Source organism: Salmo trutta, chromosome 14, assembly GCF_901001165.1.
Source record: "Salmo trutta chromosome 14, fSalTru1.1, whole genome shotgun sequence".
Lineage (NCBI taxonomy): Eukaryota > Metazoa > Chordata > Actinopteri > Salmoniformes > Salmonidae > Salmo > Salmo trutta.
Genome location: NC_042970.1, coordinates 77,882,519 through 77,908,490, shown reverse-complemented (window position 1 = coordinate 77,908,490; position 25,972 = coordinate 77,882,519). Strand labels below are relative to the sequence as shown.

The 25,972-nt window shown below is 41.7% G+C and overlaps 1 protein-coding gene and 1 long non-coding RNA gene across 2 annotated transcripts; both read right to left on the bottom strand.

Annotated features, from left to right (window-relative positions):
• Positions 1-2,150: 2,150 nt before the first annotated feature.
• LOC115147468 (uncharacterized) lies at positions 2,151-2,924 on the bottom strand. Its single transcript, XR_003866348.1, has 2 exons — positions 2,823-2,924; positions 2,151-2,402 (listed from the first exon to the last, which is right to left on the bottom strand). It is a non-coding gene; the product is annotated as an uncharacterized LOC115147468 (long non-coding RNA).
• A 3,233-nt stretch (positions 2,925-6,157) lies between these two features.
• On the bottom strand, positions 6,158-24,508 carry LOC115147457 (zinc finger protein OZF). Its single transcript, XM_029689703.1, has 9 exons — positions 24,303-24,508; positions 22,873-23,138; positions 22,590-22,672; positions 22,454-22,508; positions 22,087-22,321; positions 21,696-21,902; positions 15,350-15,456; positions 9,702-9,849; positions 6,158-8,222 (listed from the first exon to the last, which is right to left on the bottom strand). The coding sequence occupies exons 7-9, from the start codon at positions 15,356-15,358 to the stop codon at positions 6,736-6,738; spliced, it is 1,644 nt and encodes a 547-aa protein (XP_029545563.1). The 5' UTR covers positions 15,359-15,456; positions 21,696-21,902; positions 22,087-22,321; positions 22,454-22,508; positions 22,590-22,672; positions 22,873-23,138; positions 24,303-24,508; the 3' UTR covers positions 6,158-6,735.
• Positions 24,509-25,972: the final 1,464 nt, after the last annotated feature.

Below are 25,972 nucleotides of genomic sequence, written 5' to 3'. Positions count from 1 at the left end.
TTTCACAGCAGTGTACTGGACATCCTCCTCCTGTTTCTGGGGTTGAGACGGTTGGGCAGTGGAGTATTGAGGCACTTCCTGGTTTCTGTGTTGAATGCTGGTGTAGTGAATGTCATCCTGGTCTGTGTCCACTGTCGGTGCTGCAGTATGGGTCATGGCCATGCCTGAGATGTTGTCATACACGGGACTAGAGTCTTGCTGATGAGGAGAGAGGACAGATAACATAATGGTTGAAAAATAAAGTAATACCACAGTCATTGAGTACATCTCTTCACAGACCACTGTAGTTCTCAGTCAACTGATTCCAACACTCACCTGTCCATTCTCTACTGTGTCTCTTCTGTCTCTTGTGTCAGAGGTGGATATGGAGGCCTTCTTCCTGTTTTGTAAATGAAAGAATGATGACTGAATGAATCAATTCAAATCAATCAAGATCAATTATAAAAAACTGAATGTAAAGAAAAAGGTAAATTCTTCACACTCACCTGAACCACATGAAGCCAGAGAGACAGAGGATGAGAACCAGAACCACCACTATGGTCTGGCTCTCGACCCGAAACCTGCCCCTCCCTGCCGGAAGCTGGGTCCACGGTTTGTGGGGCCATTCAAAGTCCTGAGGAGAGTGAACGAGTTGTGTTAAAGGATACAGCTTCCATGGCCGGTGGTGGTTAGTCCGCTCCAGGAATCTGAGGTACGGGAGGTTCCTCCGCCCCCTCTGGACATCGAGGGGCCCCCGGCGTACTCCGTTCGTTCCATCCTGGATTCGAGGCGTCGGGTGAGGGGCCTTCAGTACCTCGTGGAGTGGGAGGGGTACGGTCCGGAGGAGAGGTGCTGGGTTCCGGTGGCGGATGTGTTGGACCCTGAACTGCTGCAGGAGTTCCACCGTCGCCGGCCGGATCGTCCTGTGCCTCGCCCTCCGGGTCGTCCCCGAGGCCGGTGTAGGCGCGCCGCTGGAGCCGCGCATCAAGGGGGGGTACTGTCACGACTTCCTCTGAAGTCGGCTCCTCTCCTTGTTCGGGCGGCGTTCGGCGGTCGACGTCACCGGCTTTCTAGCCATCGCCGCTCCATTTTTTCATTGTTCCATTTGTTTTGTCTTGTTCCCTGCACACCTGGTTTACATTCCCTAATCACACTGCATGTATTTATTCCTCTGTTCTCCCCCATGTCTTTGTGTGAAATTGTTTTTGTCATATTTCATGTTACGCGCCAGGCTGGGTTTTCCCCTGTATTTCCGTGGTATTTACACGAAGGATGTTTAATTGTTGAACATTTGCTTATTTTTGTGACTGTTTCGCACCTTGCACTTTTTACCTTTGGCTGGAGGTTTTGACGCAGTGGCGTCTGTCTGTTTTATTGCCTCTGCCTAAATAAAGTGTGCGCCGGTTCACAACTCTCTGCTCTCCTGCACCTGACTCCTCCACCAGTAGCGCACAACCTTGACAGAATTTCACACCACCCATGGAGTCAGCAGGAGCAGGTACACTGGTCAGATGAGTAAATACCACGGAAATACAGGGGAAAACCCAGCCTGGTGCGTAACACGAAACACGACAAAAACAATTTCACACAAAGACATGGAGGGGAACAGAGGAATAAATACATGCAGTGTGACTAGGGAATGTAAACCAGGTGTGCAGGGAACAAGACAAAACAAATGGAACAATGAAAAAATGGAGCGGCGATGGCTAGAAAGCCGGTGACGTCGACCGCCGAACGCCGCCCGAACAAGGAGAGGAGCCGACTTCGGCGAAAGTCGTGACAGATTCCTACAGATGCATTCTAACAAAAGCTTGTTCCCCTAAAGCATAAAGAATGATAGGAATGTTATCATATAGCTTTAAATAAAAAATAATCTTACCGGCTACAATGATCAATTGAGGTGTAGATTTCTGGACTCCAATTGTATTCTCAGCCTCACAGTAGTTTTCTCCACTGTCCTCAGAGCTGATGTTAGAGATGCTATAACTCTGTCCTGATGCTTTTGGTGAGGGTACGTTCTTCTACCAGGTGTATTTGTCTACAGGTGGGTTGGCATCAATGCTGCAGGTCAGAGTCACTGAACTGCCCTCCACTATTTTACCAGAAGGACTGACTGATACTGACACTTGTTGTGGAATATTGACATAGAAATATTACATCTTTACTGGACCTTGTGAATTGAAATTAGACTTTATTACAAAGTAGCAAAGTCGTGCTATTCCATGGAATACAAGTCTTTCTCAGCACAGAGCTTTGCCTTTATAGCATTACATCCTTACATAAACATATGGGCACTCCCCATATGTAAATGCAATAACTCCCCTTGTCCTTTCGCCACCATTATCTTTTAGTCCCAGTTCTTGCTTGTTCACGTCCAGTAACGCCCACATCTGCTTCGAGTTAGATTATAATGGTGGCAGGACCTTTTATGTAATACAAAAAATAATACATTTATTGTATATATATGTTTCACCTATTAGTCATTTTGTTACCATCCTGTCTCCATGTTCACCTAACATTAGTATGTCCAAATGTAACAAATGTAGTTATGGGCCTTAGCTAATGTAGTCATGTACATTAGCTAATGTAATCATTGGCATGAGTTTTGCTCAGAAACAGCAAATGCACTAGGTGACATCATTTCTACATTAGCAAAATGTAATTATTGGCCTGATCTCTTCTCAGAAATGGCAAATGTAATTAGTGACATCAAATTATCTCCCACACACTCTCTTTGGGCCGTCTAGTGTTGGGAATGACATACAAATGAACACACAGTGTAACCAAAGTATAATACTAGAATACAATTACAGTGAAATTATATATATATGTATTGTACTTACATCTGACAGTGAGAGTCTCTTCAGCAGAGGGGAGATCCTCATGGCCGTTTACAGCACAGGAGTATCTGTCTGTATTCTCACTGCTGACTGGGTCTAGGTAGTTATTTTGGTATTTGGGTGGGTGAGACGTTGTCCGTTCTTGTACCAGATGTAGGTGGGGTTGGGGTTGTCAGTCAGAGTACAGGTGGTGCTACAGGTCAGTGTCACAGTCTGTCCCTCTGTCACTATAGTTTGAACTTTTGCCTTCGGGCCTGTGATTAAAAACAAACAACAAACGACAACCATTGTAATCAAATGACACAAGACATTCATATCACATACATACTGTCATTCCTAATGTAATGTATAATGTCAAATTAAAACAGATTTCCAAAGGCTTTAATGTAACTGATAAAGCATTACAAAATAGTGTACCTGTGACAGACAGCCTGGCTTTAGGGCTGCCAGAAAATCTCTCACTTGTCACACTTTGAAAGACATGACCTTGTATGATCTGAGTCTTGAATGTGAACCAGTACTCAGCTGAGTCTCTCTCTCTCAGGTCTTTGATTCTCAGGGTGCAGTTAATCACTCTGTCCCCATAGTACTCCACACGATCATCATTCTGAGGTTTCACACCAGACCGTCTATAGAACCATGATGTCTCTGTGACTGTATGACCTCTGGGATATGTGTAAGAGCAGGACAGATCCACTGTTGACCTCTTCAAGGCACAGATACTCTGAGTGGTGTAAGTCACACTCCAGCCATCCTGCCCCAGTATCACTGAAACACAATCACACATCAAAAGGATATTAAATTAGGCACAAACCTATTAGCTCACACAGACAGTTTGTCAACACTTTGTTGCCAAAGTTGCTGAGTTCTGTGTGAATAACAACCATGGAGAAGTATCTCGAGATGTATTGTTGTCTCTACCTTCTTGCCCTTTGTGCTTTTGTCTGTGCCCAATAATGTTTATACGATGTTTTGTGCTGCTACCATGTTGTTGTCATGTTGTGTTGATAGCATGCTATGTTGTTGTCTTAGGTCTCTCTTTATGTAGTGTTGTCTTGCCTCTCTTGTCGTGATGTGTGTTGGAGTGGTTGGATGGCTGGAGTGTGATATATATATATCCCAGCCCCAGTAAGTGGCCTTTTGCCTTTTGGTAGGCCGACATTTACTTGCCTAGTTAAATAAAGGTTAAATAAATAAAAGAATCACTCTGAAGCAGTTTGTTACACAGTTGCTGAGAGATGTGTGTAAACCACAGGCCTATGTATCTATTCCTGCTGTTCTCAAGCCCGTTGCTGCGTCTCCCTCCCTGCAGCCATAGAAACATAAAGATAGACAACAAACACACTTTATAACTGGTGAATAACTACATCTGATCTAATTAAGCAGGAAAAATACCTTATCAAAACAGATGTGTAGCACTGTAAGTAAAGTGTTTCTCTGTCCATTGTTTTGAACCTGTTTTATTCTCATGACTATAACACTGATGGTACTTCACATGACCTGCACACTCTGTGTCCTGGCTTAGATCTGTAGTAACTCCAGACTCCCATTTGTTGAACCAGGATACTTCTGTGACGTTATTCCGGCTGGGATGTCTATACGTGCAGGTAATGTCCACTGTTGACCCCTTCAAGGCACAGATACTCCTCTTGGTGTGAGTCACATTCAAACCGCTCTGACCATGAACACTTGAAACTAAATGTATCTGATCAATTCCTCAAACAATAATGAGATGATTTTCAAGTGTTTTAGATGTATTGGACTGGTTCATTTAACATGAATGAAATATATAGACACACACAGTGCATTCGGAAAGTATTCAGGCCCCTTGACCTTTTCCACATTGTTACATTACAGGTTTATTTTAAAATGGATTGAAAAAAAATTCTAAAACGGTATAACAAGATAACATGCCATCAGCCATTTTCTACCTTTTATATTATACTGCATCATTTCTACTAGTGTTACTATCCAAGAGTGCACAGATTTGTCTGTTTCTTCCCACATGCTCTACAATTGATATATGGCTCAAATCCCGTTAACGGGATTGATTTGACAACATCCGGTGAAATGACAGAGGGCCAAATTCCAAATTTCCCCAAAAAGATATTTAACTTTCATACATTCACACGTGCGATACACCAAATTAAAACTGAACTTCTTGTTAATCTAGCCACCATGTCAGATTTCAAAAAGGCTTTACGGCGAAAGCAAACCATGCTATTATCTGAGGACAGCACCCCATCAAACAAACACAGACAATCATATTTCATCCCGCCAGGCGCGACACAAAACTCATAAATAACGATATAATTCATGCCTTACCTTTGACGAGCTTCTTCTGTTGGCACTCCAATATGTCCCATAAACATCACAAATGGTCCTTTTGTTCGATTAATTCCGTCGTTATATATCCAAAATGTCAATTTATTTGGCGCGTTTCATCCAGAAAAACACCGGTTGCAACTCGCACAACATTACTACAAAATATCTCATAAGTTACCTGTAATCTTTGTCCAAAAATTTCAAACAACTTTCCTAATACAACTTTAGTTTTTTTTTAACGCAAATAAATCGATAAAATTTAAGACGGGATAAACTGCGTTCAATACCGGAGGAAAACAAAGTGGAGCGTGCTTTTTAGGTCACGCACCTCTATCAAACAGTACACTTCACTCTACCCTTGTTCTGAACAGGGCTACTTCTTCATTACATAAAGGAAAAACATCAACCAATTTCTAAAGACTGTTGACATCCAGTGGAAGCGATAGGAACTGCAAGCAACTGCCTTAGAATTCAAGATTCTCAATGAAATTCCATTGAATAGAGAGTGACCTCAACATTTATTTTTCCTGGATGTTTTGTCCTCGGGGTTTCGCCTGCCAAATAAGTTCTGTTATACTCACAGACATCATTCAAACTGTTTTAGAAACTTGGAGTGTTTTCCATCCAAATCTACTAATTATATGCATATCCTAGCTTCTGGGCCTGAGTAGCAGGCAGTTTACTTTGGGCACACTTTTAATCCGGACGTGAAAATAGCACCCCCAAGCCATAAGAAGTTTTAATGATTGATACTTAAGATGATTATATATTACATAGGTGAAAAAAATCTGCCAATTGAAATAAATGAATTAGGCCCTAATCTATGGATTTCACATGACTGGGAAAACAGATATGTATCTGTTGGCCACAGATAACTTTAAAAAAGGTAGTGAGTATCTGGTGTGACCACCATTTGCCTCATGCAGTGCGACATCTCCTTCACATAAGATAATGGGTTTCATTTATTGATGTATTGAATACATGTCATGGAAATTACCACCAGGGACTCAAAGTCAAACATAAATGAATCATTCTTTATTATCAGCAAGCTGGAGAGGTTGCAACAAACGTAATGCACCATAGTACACGTTGGTCAGGAGCTCTTTCGGGGTAGTCCTGTTAGTTCTCTTATATACTTCTTAAACAGAAAAGTTATATTTGCATGATTTACATTATTCATCCTTAACGTTTGATTCCTGCATGTAACTTATAGAACATATTCTGGGCATTCTGCCAAAAGGTCTGACTGTCTCCCCCTCACATCTCCACCCAGCACCTACAGGAACCAATGATTTTATGAGACAAGATGTACAATTCAAGGAGCTCTCTTCAGACAACATTTCCCCCACACATGAATATACACCTACTATTGGTGAAACATTATTTAATGGATAATGAGTTAATAAAATAAGATACAGCTCTGAACTCCCCCCCACCACACACACACACCACTCCTACTCAAAGACGATTGAAACATAGGGATCCAGAGCTGCATATTATGCTACACAGGTTACCATGGTAATCAGACTTAAGCTGTTAGAGAATGGGAGACGGATAACTCTTTACAAGATGTTTTCTATTGAATTGTTATTTAGGGATCTGGAACCGGTGCCGGAGAGAAACGAGATGAAAGAAAACATGATTGTGCTTTCTGGTGTTTTTTCAGTGATCCTGAATGAGCAAAGCTATTTCCACAATGATCACAGCTATAAGGCTTCTCTCCTGTGTGTATGCGCTGGTGTTCGCTCAGGGTTCCTGAATGATTAAAGCTCTTCCCACACTGATCACAGCTATAAGGCTTCTCTCCTGTGTGTACGCGCTGGTGTATAATCATGGATCCCGAGTCACTGAAACTCTTCCCACACTGATCACAGCTATAAGGTTTCTCTCCTGTGTGTATGCGTTGGTGTTTAGTCAGGTGTCCTGACTGATTGAAGTTCTTCCCACAATGATCACAGCAATAAGGCTTCTCTCCTGTGTGTATGCGTTGATGTTTGCTCAGGGTTCCTGATCGACTGAAGCTCTTCCCACAATGATCACAGCTATAAGGCTTCTCTCCTGTGTGTATGCGTTGGTGTGTAGTCAGGGCTCCTGATTGATTGAAGCTCTTCCCACACTGATCACAGCTATAAGGCTTCTCTCCTGTGTGTATGCGTTGGTGTAGAATCATGGATCCCGAGTCACTGAAACTCTTCCCACACTGATCACAGCTATAAGGCTTCTCTCCTGTGTGTATGCGTTGGTGTTTAGTCAGGTGTCCTGACTGATTGAAGTTCTTCCCACACTGATCACAGCTATAAGGCTTCTCTCCTGTGTGTATGCGTTGGTGTTTAGTCAGGTGTCCTGACTCATTGAAGCTCTTCCCACACTGATCACAGCTATAAGGCTTCTCTCCTGTGTGTATGCGTTGGTGTGTAATCAGGGATCCTGAGTCACTGAAACTCTTCCCACATTGATCACAGCTATAAGGTTTCTCGCCTGTGTGTATGCGTTGGTGTTTAGTCAGGTGTCCTGACTGATTGAAGTTCTTCCCACACTGATCACAGCTATAAGGCTTCTCTCCTGTGTGTATGAGTTGGTGTTTAGTCAGGTGTCCTGACTCATTGAAGCCCCTCCCACACTGATCACAGCTATAAGGTTTCTCTCCTGTGTGTATGCGTTGGTGTCTAGTCAGGGCTCCTGTGTGATTGAAGCTCTTCCCACACTGATCACAGCTATAAGGCTTCTGTCCTATGTGTTTGTGTTTAGTCTGGGCTCCTGACTTATTTAAGTATTTCCCACAATCAAAGCAGGTATAAGGTCCCTCCACTGAATTAATTCTCAGATGAGATTTTAAGGTTTTAGATGCATGCTCTAGAGTGTGAATTTGCTCATGAATTGTCAAGTCCTGTTTAGCAAAACTCTTCCCACAGTCAGAGCAGCAGTGGTGAGGTTTCTTCCCTATACCTCTATGCTGGTGTTTCTTGAGGTGTTCTGGTCTGGAGAGACTCTTCTCTTTCTTGTCAGCATCATGATGTTGTTGAGGCTCTCCAGATGATAAGCCCCTCCCTCTAAGAGAGCAACGATTAGGGATGTCCCCTGTGAAACAAAGACATTGAATAGTTAGATTTTGCAAATATGGGTCCATAAACAGATGGGTCCTTCCATGAAATGAATGCCATTTGCTTCCCTTTTATATTTTTCAAGTAGAAATTGTGCACCAGTATTACATTTTACATCTGTTATTAAATAATATGAATAAAGACTTGCTAAAGTGACAAAATTCTGAATTTTGAAAATTCTGAAGTCGCTCCGTCAACCCTGTGTAACTTCTAGATAGATTTTAACCCACCTAATACAATAATTACTCCAAGTTTTACCATCATTGAGTAAAGTTAGAAGCGCAGAATAATATGATTATTGTGAATAGTCAAATAGTATAAGGAGTTTGATTTAAACGTTGACATGCTTTGAAATAACAATTTCCCTCAAACCTGTTTACATGGACACATCTGAAATCAGGCTACCTGATGGGACTTTGATAAATGCTGAAAATGGCCAATCAAAATAACATTTCTACCAGAGCGACCATGTTATTTTTCCGAACTGCTTCAAAAATTAAGGTTTGTATGTGAAAACCGAAAGTATGCAGCTTAGAAATAGTTTTTCCTGAACTCACTGCACTCGAGCAAAAGAATGAAGCTTGCGCTGCTTGTGTTAGCACATACACAGATTAAATACACCTCTATAACTCTGATTAAAGTGTTTACATGTCCTAATCATTCTAAAGATTGTTCAGAAAACCAGGTGTTTTTGAAGGCGTATGCTTACTTCGGTTATTACCTTACACCAATTAAGATAAGCAGAGTAAGGTGTTTACATGACTAATGCCATATTCGGCCTACTGCCATAACTAGTTTAATGTCAAATTATGAGTGTGCATGTAAAGCCCTAGTTATTTGGTGACTTCGACAGTCATTTCTGAACATTATTTATTTCATGTAATTAGTGATTCATTTACATATGTCCCTCATTTTAAGATCAACCCATGTTTTAATATGGTGAAACTGTTCCTGACATTTTTTGGGCAAAAGAAACACTGAATGTCAAATCATAGAGTAAAAGCAGGTGAGCTGGTTCTAGTCTTATCGATTCTATGTTGTTTTTTGTAAAAAACTGAGCAAGTGAACCATTTTACCCAGAAATTGGTATGGTAGAATAATTTTTTTGTGTGAAGCTAGCATTCAATTTCCACTCCCTGTGGAACAAAACTAGCTTCCATTTTACCACTGTAAACTAGTGGTTTTGTTGTTTTCAGTAATCCCGTTACTTTATTTAGCACATTGGCACTTAATACAGTATGTATTTTCATATAACCTCGAGATGGGAAAACATGTTATGAAGTTGAACATGTGCTCTTCATGAAAAAATGTCAAAATTAGGTTAAATCAAACATTTTTTGGGGGGACCAAGTTACACTTCTCAAACTTGTGTGGAACTACCAAATATTTTTATCAATATATAATTAACCAATTAATTGTTACAGAAGCAGACTAATCCACACACCATGGTTCTTACGTAATGAAATCAAATCTCCATCTTCTCGTCTCTCAGTTCCACTCTGCCCCGGTGTTTTCCTACAGTCGACCAGAACCAGTAGTAAAGTACGGAGAGGCAGTCGACCTGGGGACTCCTGGAGGGTGGAGGGGGACGGGCTAGCTTTGTCCTGTTGGCCACAAGAAGTTTACAGTTGATCATTAAACCAAATATTGTATTAATTCAGTCTAAACCTCTGATTTGGGTGCATCCCTCGAAAATCCCCTTTTACCTGAAATGTTCAATCGTTCACTACAACCCACAAATCTAAGAGCATTGGATTGGTGGAGGCATGGGCTAGATTCCACCATATTTCTTGTACCAGTCATTTCCTATCAAACAGAGCAGAAGAGGAGAAGCAAGAGGGACAACAGGGCCCAAAATCTGGCTTCTGGATTATTTGATCATACATACATTTTCGTAACGAGTTGGTTGTTAGGAGTGTATTGGTAAAAGTAGGACGTCACATCCCGGCAACTTTGAGAAAAAAAAGAAAAAACTATGGAAGTAGTGCCTGGTCGTCACTAGTTACCACAAACAAAGCCATAAACCCCACCCATTTCTACAACTAATGTGATTTTAACCCTAACTTGAAAACACAAACTTTATGCCTAACCCTATAAATAAATAAAAATACGATATAGATGGTTGACATTGTGGCAACTAGTGAAAACATGCATATCTGCCCTCTCATTGGCTGTAATCGTCCCACCTGATGTTGACCCTTCTCGATAGCCTTCAAGTGGCGTTTCAAACTGAACAGACCTCAGCCCTTGAATTGCGTTTTACATCCGAGTGTACCTTAAAACGTCCCTTGCCCAAGCGAGGGAGAGTGATAATCGGAGGCAACGTCCTTGGTGGAAATCTTGAAGTTTAACTTCATTGGGATAATGGGCAGCATTGGGAAGTTTGGATGAAAAGCGTGCCCAGAGTAAACTGCCTGCTTCTCAGGCCCAGAAGCTAGAATATGCATATAATTAGTAGATTTGGATAGAAAACACTCTGAAGTTTCCAAAACTGTTAAAATAATGTCTGAGTAAAACAGAACTCATATGGCAGGCAAAAACCTGAGAAAAATCCAACCACGAAGTGGGAAATTTGAGGTTTGTAGTTTTTTTAAGTGATTGCCTATCCAATATCCTGTGTCTATGGGGTCAGATTGCACTTCCTAAGGCTTCAACTAGATGTCAACAGTCTTTAGAAAGTTGTTTCAGGCTTCTATTGTGAATGGGGAGAGAATAAGACCACTCACAGTAAGTGGCTCAGCTGAAAGCCTTTAGTTGTTAACCTGTTGGGGATAGGGGGCAGTATTTGCAAGGCCGGATAAAAAACGTACCCGCTTTAATCTGGTTACTACTCCTGCCCAGTAACTAGAATATGCATATAATATGCATTGGCTTTGGATAGAAAACACCCTAAAGTTTCTAAAACTGTTTGAATGGTGTCTGTGAGTATAACAGAACTCATATGGCAGGCAAAAACCTGAGAAGATTCCTTACAGGAAGTGGCCCGTCTGACCATTCCTTGAGCTTCTTGACTCTGTTTATTGAAGACTGAGGATCTTTGCTGTAACGTGACACTTCCTACGGCTCCCATAGGCTCTCAGAAGGCGGGAAAAAGCTGAATGATGTAATTCCAGCCCCAGGCTGAAACACATTAGCGCTTTTGGCAAGTGCTCTATCAGAGGACAATGGGCTGAGGCGCGTGCACGAGTAGACCCCATGTTTTATTTTCTTTCGTCTGTGAACCTAAACACGCTTTCCCGGTCGGAATATTATCGCTTTTTTACGAGAAAAATGGCATAATAATTGATTTTAAACAGCGGTTGACATGCTTCGAAGTACGGTAATGGAATATTTAGAATTTTTTTGTCACGAAATGCGTCGTGCGCGTAACCCTTATTTACCCTTTCGGATAGTGTCATTTTGCAATATTCTGAGTAGATAGCTCGGCCATCACTGGCTAGCTATTTTGACACCCACCAAGTTTGGAACTCACCAAACTCAGATTTACTATAAGGAAAATTGGATTACCTTTGCTGTTCTTCGTCAGAATGCACTCCCAGGACTTCTACTTCAACAACAAATGTTGGTTTGGTTCCAAATAATCCATAGTTATATCCAAATAGCGGCGTTTTGTTCGTGCGTTCAAGATACTATCCGAAAGGTAACGAAGGGTGACGCGCCCGCGCGTATCGTGGCAAAAAAATTCAAAATATTCCATTACCGTACTTCGAAGCATGTCAAACGCTGTTTAAAATCAATTTTTATGCGATTTTTCTCGTAAAACAGCGATAATATTCCGACCGGGAGTCATTGTTTTCGTTCAAAGACTGAAAATGTAAAATGGACTCTTCACTTGCACGCCCGTCTCATTGTTCTCAGATCGACCACTATCCAAATGCGCTACTGTTTTTCAGCCATGGACTGCAAAGTCATCATTCAACGTTCTGGCGCCTTCTGAGAGCCTATGGGAGCCTTAGAAAGTGTCACGTTACAGCAGAGATCCTCTGTTTTCAATAAAGAGGCTAAAGAAGGCCAAGAAATGGTCAGAGAGGGCACTTCCTGTTTGGAATCTTCTCAGGTTTTGGCCTGCCATATGAGTTCTGTTATACTCACAGACACCATTCAAACAGTTTTAGAAACTTTAGGGTGTTTTCTATCCAAAAGTATATGCACATTCTAGTTTCTGGGCAGGAGTAATAAACAGATTAAAAAACGTACCCGATTTATCCGGCCGTGAAAATACTGCCCCCTATCCATAACAGGTTAACAAACTATAGTTTTGGCAAGTCGGTTAGGACATCTACTTTGTGCATGACAAGTCATTTTGCCAACAATTGTTAACAGACAGATTATTTCACTTCACTTATTATTTCACTGTATCACAATTCCAGTGGGTCAGAAGTTTACATACACCGAGTGCCTTTAAACAGCTTGGAAAATTCCAGAAAACGATGTCATGGAGTTAAAAGCTTCTGATAGGCTAATTGACATAATTTGAGTCAATTGGAGGTGTACCTGTGGATGTATTTCAAGGTCTACCTTCAACCTCAGTGCCTCTTTGCTTGACATCATGGTAAAATCAAAAGAAATCAGCCAAGACCTCAGAAAAATAACTGTAGACCTCCACAAGTCTAGTTCATCCTTGGGAGCAATTTCCAAACGACTGAAGGTACCATGTTCATCTGTACAAACAATAGTACGCAAGTATAAACACCATGGGACCACGCAGCCATCATACAGCTCAGGAAGGAGACGCGTTCTGTCTCCAAGAGATTTACATACTTTGGTGCGAAAAGTGCAAATCAATCCCAGAACAACAGCAAAGGACCTTGTGAAGATGCTGGAGGAAATGGGTACAAAAGTATCTGTATCCACAGTAAAACAAGTCCTAGATCAACATAACCTGAAAGGCCGCTCAGTAAGGAAGAATCCACTGCGCCAAAACCGCCATAAAAAAGCCACACTACGGTTTGCAACTGCACATGGGGACAAAGATCATACTTTTTGGAGAAATGTCCTCTGGTCTGATGAAACAAAAATAGAACTGTTTGGCCATAATGACCATCGTTATGTTTGGAGGAAAAAGGAGGATCCTTGCAAGCCGAAGAACACCATCCCGAACAGTGAAGCACATGGGTGGCAGCATCATGTTTTCGGGGTGCTGTGCTGCAGGAGGGAAGGGTGCACTTCACAAAATAGATGGCATCATGAGGTAGGAAAATTATGTGGATATATTGAAGCAACATCTCAAGACATCAGTCAGGAAGTTAACACTCGGGCGCAAATGGTTCTTCCAAACGGACAATGATTCCAAGCAAACTTCCAAATGTGTGGCAAAATGGCTTAAGGACAACAAAGTCAAGGTATTGGAGTGGCCATCACAAAGCCCTGACCTCAATCCTATAGAAAATGTGTGGGCAGAACTGAAAAAGCGTGTGCGAGCAAGGAGGACTACAAACCTGACTCAGTTACACCAGCTCTGTCAGGAGCAATGAGCCAAAATTCAACAACCTATTGTGGGAAGCTTGTGGAAGGCTACCTGAAACGTTTGACCCAAGTTAAACAATTTAATTGCAATGCTACCAAATTCTAATTGAGTGTATGTAAACTTCTGACCCACTGGGAATGTGATGAAAGAAAGAGCTGAAATAAATCATTGTCTACCATTATTCTGACATTTCACATTCTTAAAAAAAAAGTGTTGATCCAAACTGACCTAAGACAGTGAGTTTTTACTAGGATTAAATGTCAGGAATTGTGAAAAACTGAGTTTAAATGTATTTGGCTACGGTCTATGTAAACTTCCGACTTCAACTGTACCTTCCTAATACAAGTACATGTCTAGTGGTTCCTGTAAATGATTAACTAATGTGCATGTCCAATAGCCTTCAGAAGACCAGGCATGACCCAGAATGGTTAAGCCTGTATTGAGTCAGCTTGCACAAACACATTGGTTCTGCTTACACATATACTAATGGTTAACCCTATATCGATTCTGCTTACTACTTCTAAGAAAACAGTATAGGTACTGGAAAATCCAACACTAGCACTCCTGTCAGGTAGCTAGCTACAGTTACCCATAGCTGGCTAGCTAGTTTCATAGTTTGGTCATTTATTCCAATACATTTCAGAATTGCACTCCTCACAACAAAACTAACCCACTTTGCCAACACTAATATATATTTTTATAATTGCAAGCTAGCTTAATATTTTTACTGAGATACTGAAAATGCAGGTTGTTGATAAAATTTTACGCTTAGCGGCCACCAGAGTTTGACATGTGACTACAGTTTGCAATGAATTGTGGGTCATATCAACCCCGTTGTTCACTCGCTCCTTCAAGCTAAATCAAGGGCCAATGTTAGACCTCCTTTAAGATGGCAATCAAACTGCATCCGGTTTCGACGGGGATACCACCAAGGGAAAAACTACGTGTTTGGACTGCAGCCATTTCTTTTCTTTGTTAGAACGGCCACTTGAATATCTGGTCAAATAATGGATAATGTGTAAGAAATCAGTGAAGGAATGTGAACATGTACACACTTCGGGAGGGAGGAGAGAATTAGGTCATAGTCACAGATTCCTAAACACGATTGTATGAACTGCCTTAATTTTGCTGGACCCCAGGAAGAGTAGCTGCTGCGTTGGCAGCTAATGGGGATCCATAATAAATACTGTAATGAAAGAAGTAGGGAGCAGGTCTCGAACCCTCGACCTTCTATGCCGAAGTCCAGCGCGCTATCTACTGTGCCGCAAAAGCATGCTCAAGCGGGAGAGTCGATATCCGCGCTTATAAACCCAGGGTCGTTACAATACAAATGATATAGTTGTAGGCTACTTTAAAAAAAATGTAACCTTTATTTTACTAGGAAAGTCCGATATAGAAACAAAAACGTATTTACAATGACGGCCTATGAACAATGGATTAATAGCCTTGTTCAGGGACAGAACGACAGATGTTTACCTTGTCAGCTCGGGGATTCGGTTATTGACCCAATGCTCTAACCACTAGGCTACCTGCCGCCCCAAACATAACACAGCAATGTGGAGGTTCAAAGATAATGAAAACTAGGCCTAGACACTTTATACAACACAGCGGGCATATAATGTTAAAACCAGACTTACTCGATCCATCCTTTGTATGATATGAACTGCTGTCCGAGTCAACAATTTGTTGTTGTCCTTTTCCTCTTTAGGGTTTTATGGCAGACTGCACCTATTGCCGCCACCTACTGCACGGCGGGTGAACGAAGAAGAAAAACATCCATCCAAATTATTTCTATCGTAGGTAAAGAATTCATGCAGTACATCTCTCCATAATTGTGTAAAATCTTCATGAATTTGTTCCATTATAAATCTACTGATGTCTTGCCACAGATTCTTTACATGAATACCATTAAAAAAAAGATGCAACACTGTTTCTGGGTGGTCATTTCAAAAAGTACATTTTGAATGTATCTATTTCTTTGTACTTCTTCATGTAGTTGTTAGCAGGGTAATATGAATGAATCATTTTATAATAAACTTCCTTAATTGTGTTAGTAAGTAGTATGTGTGAGACAACAGATATTATCAATAAAACGATTCCAGTAAGGCATGACATAAGGTATATAGATAGATACAAAATCCTGTTGATACAAGGCAAGTATCGCTCTGTTGTTGAATGGACCAAAACAAAAACAAATCTTTACTACTATTGAGTCAACAGTGGTAATCGAAGGTAGATTCTGAGGGTCTTAACATGTTCCTGCATAATAAAGCAACACCTGAGGGAATGGAGACTAAAACAATTGCAAACTCTTTAGGCTTTATAGGGATCTTGTAAAGTAATAAGAATGAGTCATAATGAAGTAAAAGACCCAATGCATTTACAAGTTGTCTCACCAAGAGGATATTATTTCTGAACCAATATTCTAAAAACAAAGATGTATTGTTATACAATATGTGCTGATTATTCCAGATATAATATATTGTGGGGAGAGAAATTATGCTTCTGAATGAAGGTCCATGACTAGAAAACCTGCCAATGAAAAGCGGAGCTTCACTGGAACTTTGTCAATATTATAATTGCAAACCAACATGAAGTTAAGGCCACCAACAGTAGAAAAGACATGATGAGGAATGCAGTCCCACATAGAAGTGGGTCTTCTTATGAAGTGTTTTATCAAATTGATCTATAAAGTATCGTTTAAGGTAGGAATGTCCAGAAAATTCAGCCTACCATACTCATTACTTCTGCGTTATGAAAGGAACTAAACACGGACACGAATGATCCATTGGTAGTTCGTTGTAACCAAGTATTGGTGCTAACCGTGTGTTATTGGATGCTAGCATGCTAGTTAGCTATGGCGTCATAGGATACGGTGCACTGGGTGGGGTTCACGGAAGAATACTGTACCAAGTTATCTAGCTGAATAAAATAAGTTTGAGCCTATTCCTGGAAACATTGAACCACTGTAGTTTACATCAATTATAATTTCTAAAGTGGAAGTTGGAAAAGTTATATTTGAGTGTTTCAGTGAATGGTTAGTGAGGGAGGCCCTGCTCTCTCGCTTCCCCAGTTGTTTAGTTAATTTTCATTCCAATCTCCTTTGCATTAGAGTAGCCTCTCCTGTAGCCTGTCAACTATGTGTCTGTCTATCCCTGTTCTCTCCTCTCTGCACAGGCCACACAAACGCTTCACACCGCGTGGCCGCTGCCACTCTAACGTGGTGGTCCCAGCGCGCACGACCCACGTGGAGTTCCAGGTCTCCGGCAGCCTCTGGAACTGCCGGTCTGCGGCCAACAAGGCAGAGTTCATCTCAGCCTATGCTACCCTCCAGTCCCTCGACTTCTTGGCGCTGACGGAAACATGGATTACCACAGAAAACACTGCTACTCCTACTACTCTCTCCTCGTCTGACCACGTGTTCTCGCATACCCTGAGAGCATCTGGTCAGCGGGGTGGTGGCACTGGAATCCTCATCTCTCCCAAGTGGACATTCTCTCTTTCTCCCCTGACCCATCTGTCTATCTCCTCCTTTGAATTCCATGCTGTCACAGTCACTAGCCCATTCAAGCTTAACATCCTTATCATTTATCGCCCCCCAGGTTCCCTTGGAGAGTTTATCAATGAGCTTGACGCCTTGATAAGTTCCTTTCCTGAGGATGGCTCACCCCGCACAGTTCTGGGTGACTTTAACCTCCCTACGTCTACCTTTGACTCATTTCTCTCTGCCTCTTTCTTTCCATTCCTCTCCTCTTTTGACCTCACCCTCTCACCGTCCCCCCCTATTCACAAGGCAGGCAATACGCTTGACCTCATCTTTACTAGATGCTGTTCTTCTACTAATCTCACTGCAACTCCCCTCCAAGTCTCCGATCACTACCTTGTATCCTTTTCCCTCTCGCTCTCCTCCAACACTACTCACTCTGCCCCTACTCAGATGGTATTGCGCCGTCGCAACCTTCGCTCTCTCTCTCCTGCTACTCTCTCCTCTTCCATCCTATCATCTCTTCCCTCTGCTCAAACCTTCTCCAACCAATCTCCTGATTCTGCCTCCTCAACCCTCCTCTCCTCCCTTTCTGCATCCTTTGACTCTCTATGTCCCCTATCTTCCCGGCAGGCTCGGTCCTCCCCTCCTGCTCCGTGGCTTGACGACTCATTGCGAGCTCACAGAACAGGGCTCCGGGCAGCCGAGCGGAAATGGAGGAAAACTAGCCTCCCTGCGGACCTGGCATCTTTTCACTCCCTCCTCTCTACATTTTCTTCCTCTGTTTCTGCTGCTAAAGCCACTTTCTACCACTCTAAATTCCAAGCATCTGCCTCTAACCCTAGGAAGCTCTTTGCCACCTTCTCCTCCCTCCTGAATCCTCCTCCCCCTCCTCCCTCTCTGTGGATGACTTTGTCAACCATTTTGAAAAGAAGGTTGACGACATCCGATCCTCGTTTGTTAAGTCAAACGACACCGCTGGTCCTGCTCACATTGCCCTACCCTATGCTTTGACCTCTTTCTCCCCTCTCTCTCCAGATGAAATCTTGCGACTTGTGACGGCCGGCCGCCCAACAACCTGCCCGCTTGACCTTATCCCCTTCTCTCTTCTCCAGACCATTTCCGGAGACCTTCTCCCCTACCTCACCTCGCTCATCAACTCAACCTTGACCGCTGGCTACGTCCCTTCTGTCTTCAAGAGAGCGAGAGTTGCACCCCTTCTCAAAAAACCTACACTCGATCCCTCCGATGTCAACAACTGCAGACCAGTATCCCTTCTTTCTTTTCTCTCAAACTCTTGAGCGTGCCGTCCTTGGCCAGCTCTCTTGCCATCTCTCTCAGAATTACCTTCTTGATCCAAATCAGTCAGGTTTCAAGACTGGTCATTCAACTGAGACTGCTCTTCTCTGTGTCACGGAGGCTCTCCGCACTGCTAAAGCTAACTCTCTCTCCTCTGCTCTCATCCTTCTAGACCTATCTGCTGCCTTTGATACTGTGAATCATCAGATCCTCCTCTCCACCCTCTCCAAGTTGGGCATCTCCGGCGCGGCTCATTCTTGGATTGCGTCCTACCTGACAGGTCGCTCCTACCAGGTGGCGTGGCGAGAATCCGTCTCCGCACCACGTGCTCTCACCACTGGTGTCCCCCAGGGCTCAGTTCTAGGCCCTCTCCTATTCTCGCTATACACCAAGTCACTTGGCTCTGCCATATCCTCACATGGTCTCTCCTATCATTGCTATGCAGACGACACTCAATTAATCTTCTCCTTTCCCCCTTCTGATAACCAGGTTCTAGGTTCGAGGTTCTACCTGAAACTCAAAAGGGTTCTTCCAAGGGTTCTCTATGGGGACAGCTGAAGAACCCTTTAAGTTTCTAGATAGCACCTTTTTTCCAAAGAGTGTAGTGTTGTTACGCCCACTTCTCGACAACACTTCAACCATCCAAATAAATTATGTCACGGAGCATCACCATGGCGATGATGATTTGTGAGATGTCATTGCATTGACAATCCCCAATAGTGACTTAATGACATTTGGAGTTCCTGACATCATTTGTTTGGCTTTTAACTGTTAGAGAGGATGGCTGCATCTGAAATGTCACCTGACAGTATATAGGGAATAGGATGCCATTTCAGACACAGACTATGTGTAGGTCTATTCTAGTCTGGTGGATGGATGATGTAATAGATTGGTCTATTAACATGGTAGTCTGCCAAGATACGAAGTTCACTTACCTGATTGGTTAATCCTGTGACCTCTTAACTTTAATACGTTGATAGAATGTGCTGCCTCAAACATGCCCTTGTGTTGTACTATCATGTTTTGGATTAGTAAAGTTTCCCAAATGAGCTGCTCCCTCCTGTCCAGTTATTATTAGTTATTCTATAGGTGATAACACCTAAAATACTACAGATGGGATGTGATGATTAAATCACTGTGTACCTTTATTGTAAGGCCTCTTAAATAAAGCTGCTATTTAATACATGGAGCGTACTGAGTGTAGGCCGTCATTGTAGGCCGTCATTGTAAATAAGAATTTGTTCTTAACTGACTTGCCTAGTTAAATAAAGGTTACATTTTTGGGGGGTGAAATCAAGCCCAGTTTTATCATATACTTTTATTCAAGAGGATAGTTCAACCCTAAATGAAAGTAATTTTAATTGAGCATTTTACAAAATAATTTACATTTGTTTTAACATTATTAATAGCAAGATGTGTATGAAGGGCCCAATTCAGATTTGAGATAAGTAGACTGAACATTTTTTTACTTATGTCCATGTGAAGTCAACTTATCTAAAGTCTGAATAGGTTCTGAAGTGAATAACAGTGTGGTTGTATAGTCTTGTACATTAACTGTTGGGGCTAGGGGGCAGTATTTGCACGGCCGGATAAAAAACGTACCCGATTTAAACTGGTTACTACTCTTGCCCAGAAACGAGAATATGCATATAATTAGTAGATTTGGATAGAAAGCACTCTAAAGTTTCTAAAACTGTGAATGGTGTCTGTGAGTATAACAGAACTCATATGGCAGGCCAAAACCTGAGAAGATTGCATACAGGAAGTGCCCTGTCTGACAATTTGTTGTCCTTCTGTTGCATCTCTATCAAAAATACAGCATCTGTGCTGTAACGTGACACTTTCTAAGGCTCCCATTGGCTCTCTAAAGCCACCAGAAAGTGGAATGGGGTGTCTGCTGTCTCTGGGCAAAGAACAGCAGCAGAGTTTGTGAGTGGTCAGCCTGGGGACAGTGAGACTGAGATGCGCGTTCACGAGAATTCTCAATTTTTTTCTTTCAGCCTTTGAATGAATACAACGTTGCCTGGTTGGAATATTTTCGCTATTTTACGAGAAAAATAGCATAAAAATGTATTTTAAACAGCGTTTGACATGCTTCTAAGTACGATAATGGAATATTTTGACATTTTTAGTCACGAAATGCGCTCGCGCGTCACCCTTCGGATAGTGACCTGAACGCACGAACCAAACGGAGCTATTTGAATATAACTACGGATTATTTGGAACCAAAACAACATTTGTTGTTGAAGTAGAAGTCCTGGGAGTGCATTCTGACGAAGAACAGCAAAGGTAATCCACTTTTTCTAATAGTAATTCTGAGTTTAGTGAGTGCCAAACTTGGTGGGTGTCAAAATAGCTAGCCGTGATGGCCGAGCTATGTACTCAGAATATTGCAAAATGTGCTTTCACCGAAAAGCTATTTTAAAATCTGACACCGCGATTGCATAAAGGAGTTCTGTATCTATAATTCTTAAAATAATTGTTATGTATTTTGTGAACATTTATCATGACTAATTTAGTAAATTCACTGGAATTTTTCGGTTGGTATGCTAGTTCTGAACATCACATGCTAATGTAAAAAGCTGGTTTTTGATATAAATATGAACTTGATTGAACAAAACATGCATGTATTGTATAACATAATGTCCTAGGAGTGTCATCTGATGAAGATCATCAAAGGTTAGTGCTGCATTTAGCTGTGGTTTTTGTGACATATATGCTTGCTTTGAAAATGGCAGTGTGATTATTTTTGGCAGGGTACTCTCCTGACATAATCTAATGTTTTGCTTTCGCTGTAAAGCCTTTTTGAAATCGTACAATGTGGTTAGATTAACGAGAGTGTTGTCTTTGAAATGGTGAAAATAGTCATATGTTTGAGAAATTGAAGTTATAGCATTTTTGAGGTATTTGTATTTCGCGCCACGCAATTCCACTGGCTGTTGACTAGGGTGGGACGCTAGCCCAGGGAAGTTAACAGTACTGAAGATACAGTAATGATTCCCCAATTTGTTGTGCCATCCCTCATGATGACCTAAAACATTATGGACAACATTTTCCTCTCGCTAAAACACACACAAAGAGCTAAAGAATGACAAGTTTGGTATTGTCTTGTTCCCTTTCAGATATACAAAGCAAAGCTCATTCTCAAGCCAATAGCCCACGACCCACGACTACACAGTGCACTAGAGGGAAAGAGGTACCATTTGGGACGCAACAAAGATCATCTTGTGTTCAGTTCTTCTTGGTTCAAGTGTTAAGCAGTCTGGTGGCTTGTAGATAGAAACTTTCTCTGAGCCAGTTGGCATCAGACCTCATGCTCCGATACCCGACGGTAAGGGTATGAACAGCTTGTGGCTGGGGTGTGTGGGGTCCTTGATGATGGGGGCCTTCCTCAGGCACAGTGTAGTCTGTATAGATGTTAATACATTTAACCCAAACAACTTTGAAGTCATTGTACATCTTAATACATTTAAACCAAACAACTGCTGGTCTTCTTAACATAAAAGTATTGTACGCATTCCTAGCTGTCAAGCACAAGAACCATATAATTTTGAAATTATCTGAGATGTTGTAATGTCTAGACTTACTTACCGTGGGGCTGCACTGGGGGAGTTGAATTTCACAACATCGTACTGGACATCCTCATCCTCTTTCTGGGGTTGAGGCAGTTGGACAGTGGAATGCAGAGGCAATTCCTGGTTATTGAACCAAGAGACGTGGACGGTGGTGTAGTGACTGTCATCCTGCTCACCTCTGTCTGCTCTCTGTGCTGCAGTGGGGGTCATGGCCATGCCTGAGATGTTGTCATACATGGGACTACAGTCTCCTTGATGGAGAGAGAGGACAGACAAGATAAGCAGACCTTGGAACTATTCCATTGCTTTTTTGTGCCAGGCAAGATTAATCAACCAATGAAATAAATCTGATAGAAAACAAATACTATTTGATCTGAACTCACATGTCCATCGTCTGCTGCGTCTTTAATGTCAGAGGTGGATTTGGAGTCCTTCTTCCTGTTTTATATGAATTAATTAATGGATGGATGGATGGATGAAAATGATAAAGTGAAAGGAAAGTCTTAGAAAGATTCTCACCTGAACCACATGTAACCAGAGACAAAGGATGAGAACCAGAACTATGATTCCTACAACTGCAGTCATAACTGAAATTTGTTTCACTAAACAAAAATGTGGAGGAAATTAGTACATAGATGCTCTAATAAACTTAAAACAAGAAAAATACATTATTGCTATAAGCCAACAAATACATTGCTTAAAATGTTTCTCAATGAGCTTTAAATGTAATGACTATGAGCAAATAATGAGCTTGAACTGTGTATTTTTATGTAAAGACAGACCATTGTTGATTAAACTGTACCTGTTATAATAATCATCAGAGCTGTAGAGTTCTTAGATGCCATTTTATTCCAGGCCTCACAGTGGTAATGTCCACTGTCCTCAGACCTGAAGTTGGTGATGTTGTAGATCTGTTCGAATCCATTTGGTTAAAGTCCTTTTTTGAAAGTACCAAGTGTATTTGTCCACAGGTGGGTTGGCGTCACTGCTGCAGGTCAAAGTCACTGAACTGCCCTCCACTATTTTACCAGAAGGACTGACTGACCCGGAGTGATTTCCTTGGAGGATCTGGTGTTGGAGACGAAAGGAGGGTTATATTTTTCTTATTTAACCCTTATTTTAACATGTAAGTTGACTGAGAACATATTCTAATTCATATCAACGACCTGGGGAATAGTTACAGGGGAGAAGAGGGGGGATGAATCAGCCAATTGGAAAATGGAGATGATTAGTTGGCCATGATGGGTTGAGGGCCAGATTGGGAATTTAGCCGGGACACTGGGGTTAACACCCCTACTCTTACGATAAGTGCCATTAGATCTTTAGTAACCACAAAGAGTCAGAACACCCGTTTAACATCCCATCTGAAAGACAGCACCTTACACAGGGTAATGTCCCCAATCACTGCCCTCGGCATTGGGATATTTTTTTCAGACCAGAGGAAGAGTGCCTCCTAGTGGTCTTCCAACAGTATCTGGTCTCCCATCAAGGAGCGGCAGGTAGCCTCGTGGTTAGAGCGTTGGACTAATAACTGAAATGTTGCAAGATCGAATCCCTGAGCTGACAAGGTAAAAATATGTCGTTCTACCCCAGGACAAGGCAGTTAACTCACTGTTCTGTCATTGAAAATAAGAATTTGTTCTTAACTGACTTCCCTAGTTAAATAAATTAAATTAAAAAAGGGACCAACCAGGACTAACCCTATTTAGCTTCAGAAGCAAGCCAGCAGTGGGATGCAGGGTGGTACGCTGCTGGTAAAATGGTAAGAAGATTGTAACCAGCATCTTGCTGCTTCCTCCCTCACTAGCTCGCAAGGAGATCAGATCTCAGATTCTCTGTCTTGCAAACACATGTGACATCCCTCTTAAAGTATTAACAATCTCTGCCACCAAAAAGGGAGCATGATGCAGTTTGGGGGTATTTCCAGTTCAGGAGTATAAATGAACTCAACTCAATACAAGAGCACACACAGTACAAGTGAAGTTTAAAACTGTCATTTACTTACAAATACTTACAAATAACAGTGAGAGTCTCTTCAGGAGAGTAGAGATTCTTGTATTTTATTTTTTATTTAACCAGGTAGGCTAGTTGAGAACAAGTTCTCATTTACAATTGCGATCTGGCCAAGATAAAGCAAAGCAGTGCGACACAAACAACAACACAGAGTTACACATGGAATAAACAAGTGTACAGTCAATAGCACAATAGAAAAAAAGTCTTACAAATACTTACAAATAACAGTCTCTTCAGGAGAGTAGATATTATTGTAGCCTTGTACAGCACAGGAGTATCTGCCTGTATCCTCACTGCTGACTGGGTCTAGGATCAGGGAGTTATCTAGAGTCTTTGAGCTGGTGAGGTGTTGTCCGTTCTTGTACCAGATGTACAGATGAAGTCGGAAGTTTTCATATACTTAGGTTGGAGTGATTAAAACTAATTTATCAACCACTCCACACATTTCTTGTTAACAAACTATAGTTTTGGCAAGTCAGTTAGGACATCTACTTTGTGCATGATAAGTAATTTTTCAACAATTGTTTACAGACAGATTATTTCACTTATAATTAACTATATCACAATTCCAGTGGGTCAGAAGTTTACATACACTAAGTTGACTGTGCCTTTAAACAGCTTTGAAAATTCCAGAAAATTATGTCATGGCTTAAGAAGCTTCTGATAGGCTACTTGACATAATTTGAGTCAATTGGAGGTGTACCTGTGGATGTATTTCAAGGCCTACCTTCAAACTCAGTGCCTCTTTGCTTGACATCATGGGAAAATCAAAAGAAATCAGCCAAGACCTCAACAAAAAAATTCTAGACCTCCACAAGTCTGGTTCATCCTTGGGAGCAATTTCCAAATGCCTGAAGGTACCACGTTCATCTGTACAAACAATAGTACGCAAGTATAAACACCATGGGACCACGCAGCCGTCATACTGCTCAGGAAGGAGACTCGTTCTGTCTCCTAGAGATTAACGTACTTTGGTGCGAAAAGTGCAAATCAATCCCAGAACAACAGCAAAGGACCTTGTGAAGATGCTGGAGGAAACAGGTACAAAAGTAACTATATCCACAGTAAAACAAGTCCTAGATCAACATAACCTGAAAGGCCGCTCAGTAAGGAAGAATCCACTGCGCCAAAACCGCCATAAAAAAGCCACACTACGGTTTGCAACTGCACATGGGGACAAAGATCGTACTTTTTGGAGAAATGTCTTCAGAAATAGCTTCATCAATATAAAAGGAAAACAAGAAAGGCGCACTCTCGGTCGCACGCAGTAAATAGCTCTGGGACACTGCAGGGTCCACTAATTCAGAGTGGTCTTACGCCCTAATTTTTCAGAATACAAGCCTGAAACAATTTCTAAAGACTGTTGACATCTAGTGGAAGCAATAGGAAGTGCAAGATGAGTCTTTAGTCATTGGAATCTGTATAGGCAGTCCATGGAAAACTACAAACATAAAAAAATCCCACTTCCGGGATGGATTTTTCTCAGATTTTCGCCTACTATATCAGTTCCGTTATACTCACAGACATTATTTTAACAGTTTTGGAAATTTTAGAGTGTTTTCTATCCAAATCTACCAATTATATGCATATCCTAGCTTCTGGGCCTGAGAAACAGGCAGTTTTCTTTGGGTACGCTTTTCATCCGGAGGTGAAAATAGTGCCCCCTACCCTAGTGAGGTTAAACAACGTTTCAATTCAAACCCGTTGTACCATAATATGTAAATAAATGATAATATTTAAGACGGAAAGAAGTATGTTCAATAGGGAAGATAAATAACAAAGAGCGAGCCCTCATTCATGTGCCACAAGCCTACTTTCCTAATGAGGAACACCTTGGATAAACTACAACTACTTGTTCGTTTTTCAAAAAACAAGCCTGAAACCTTGTA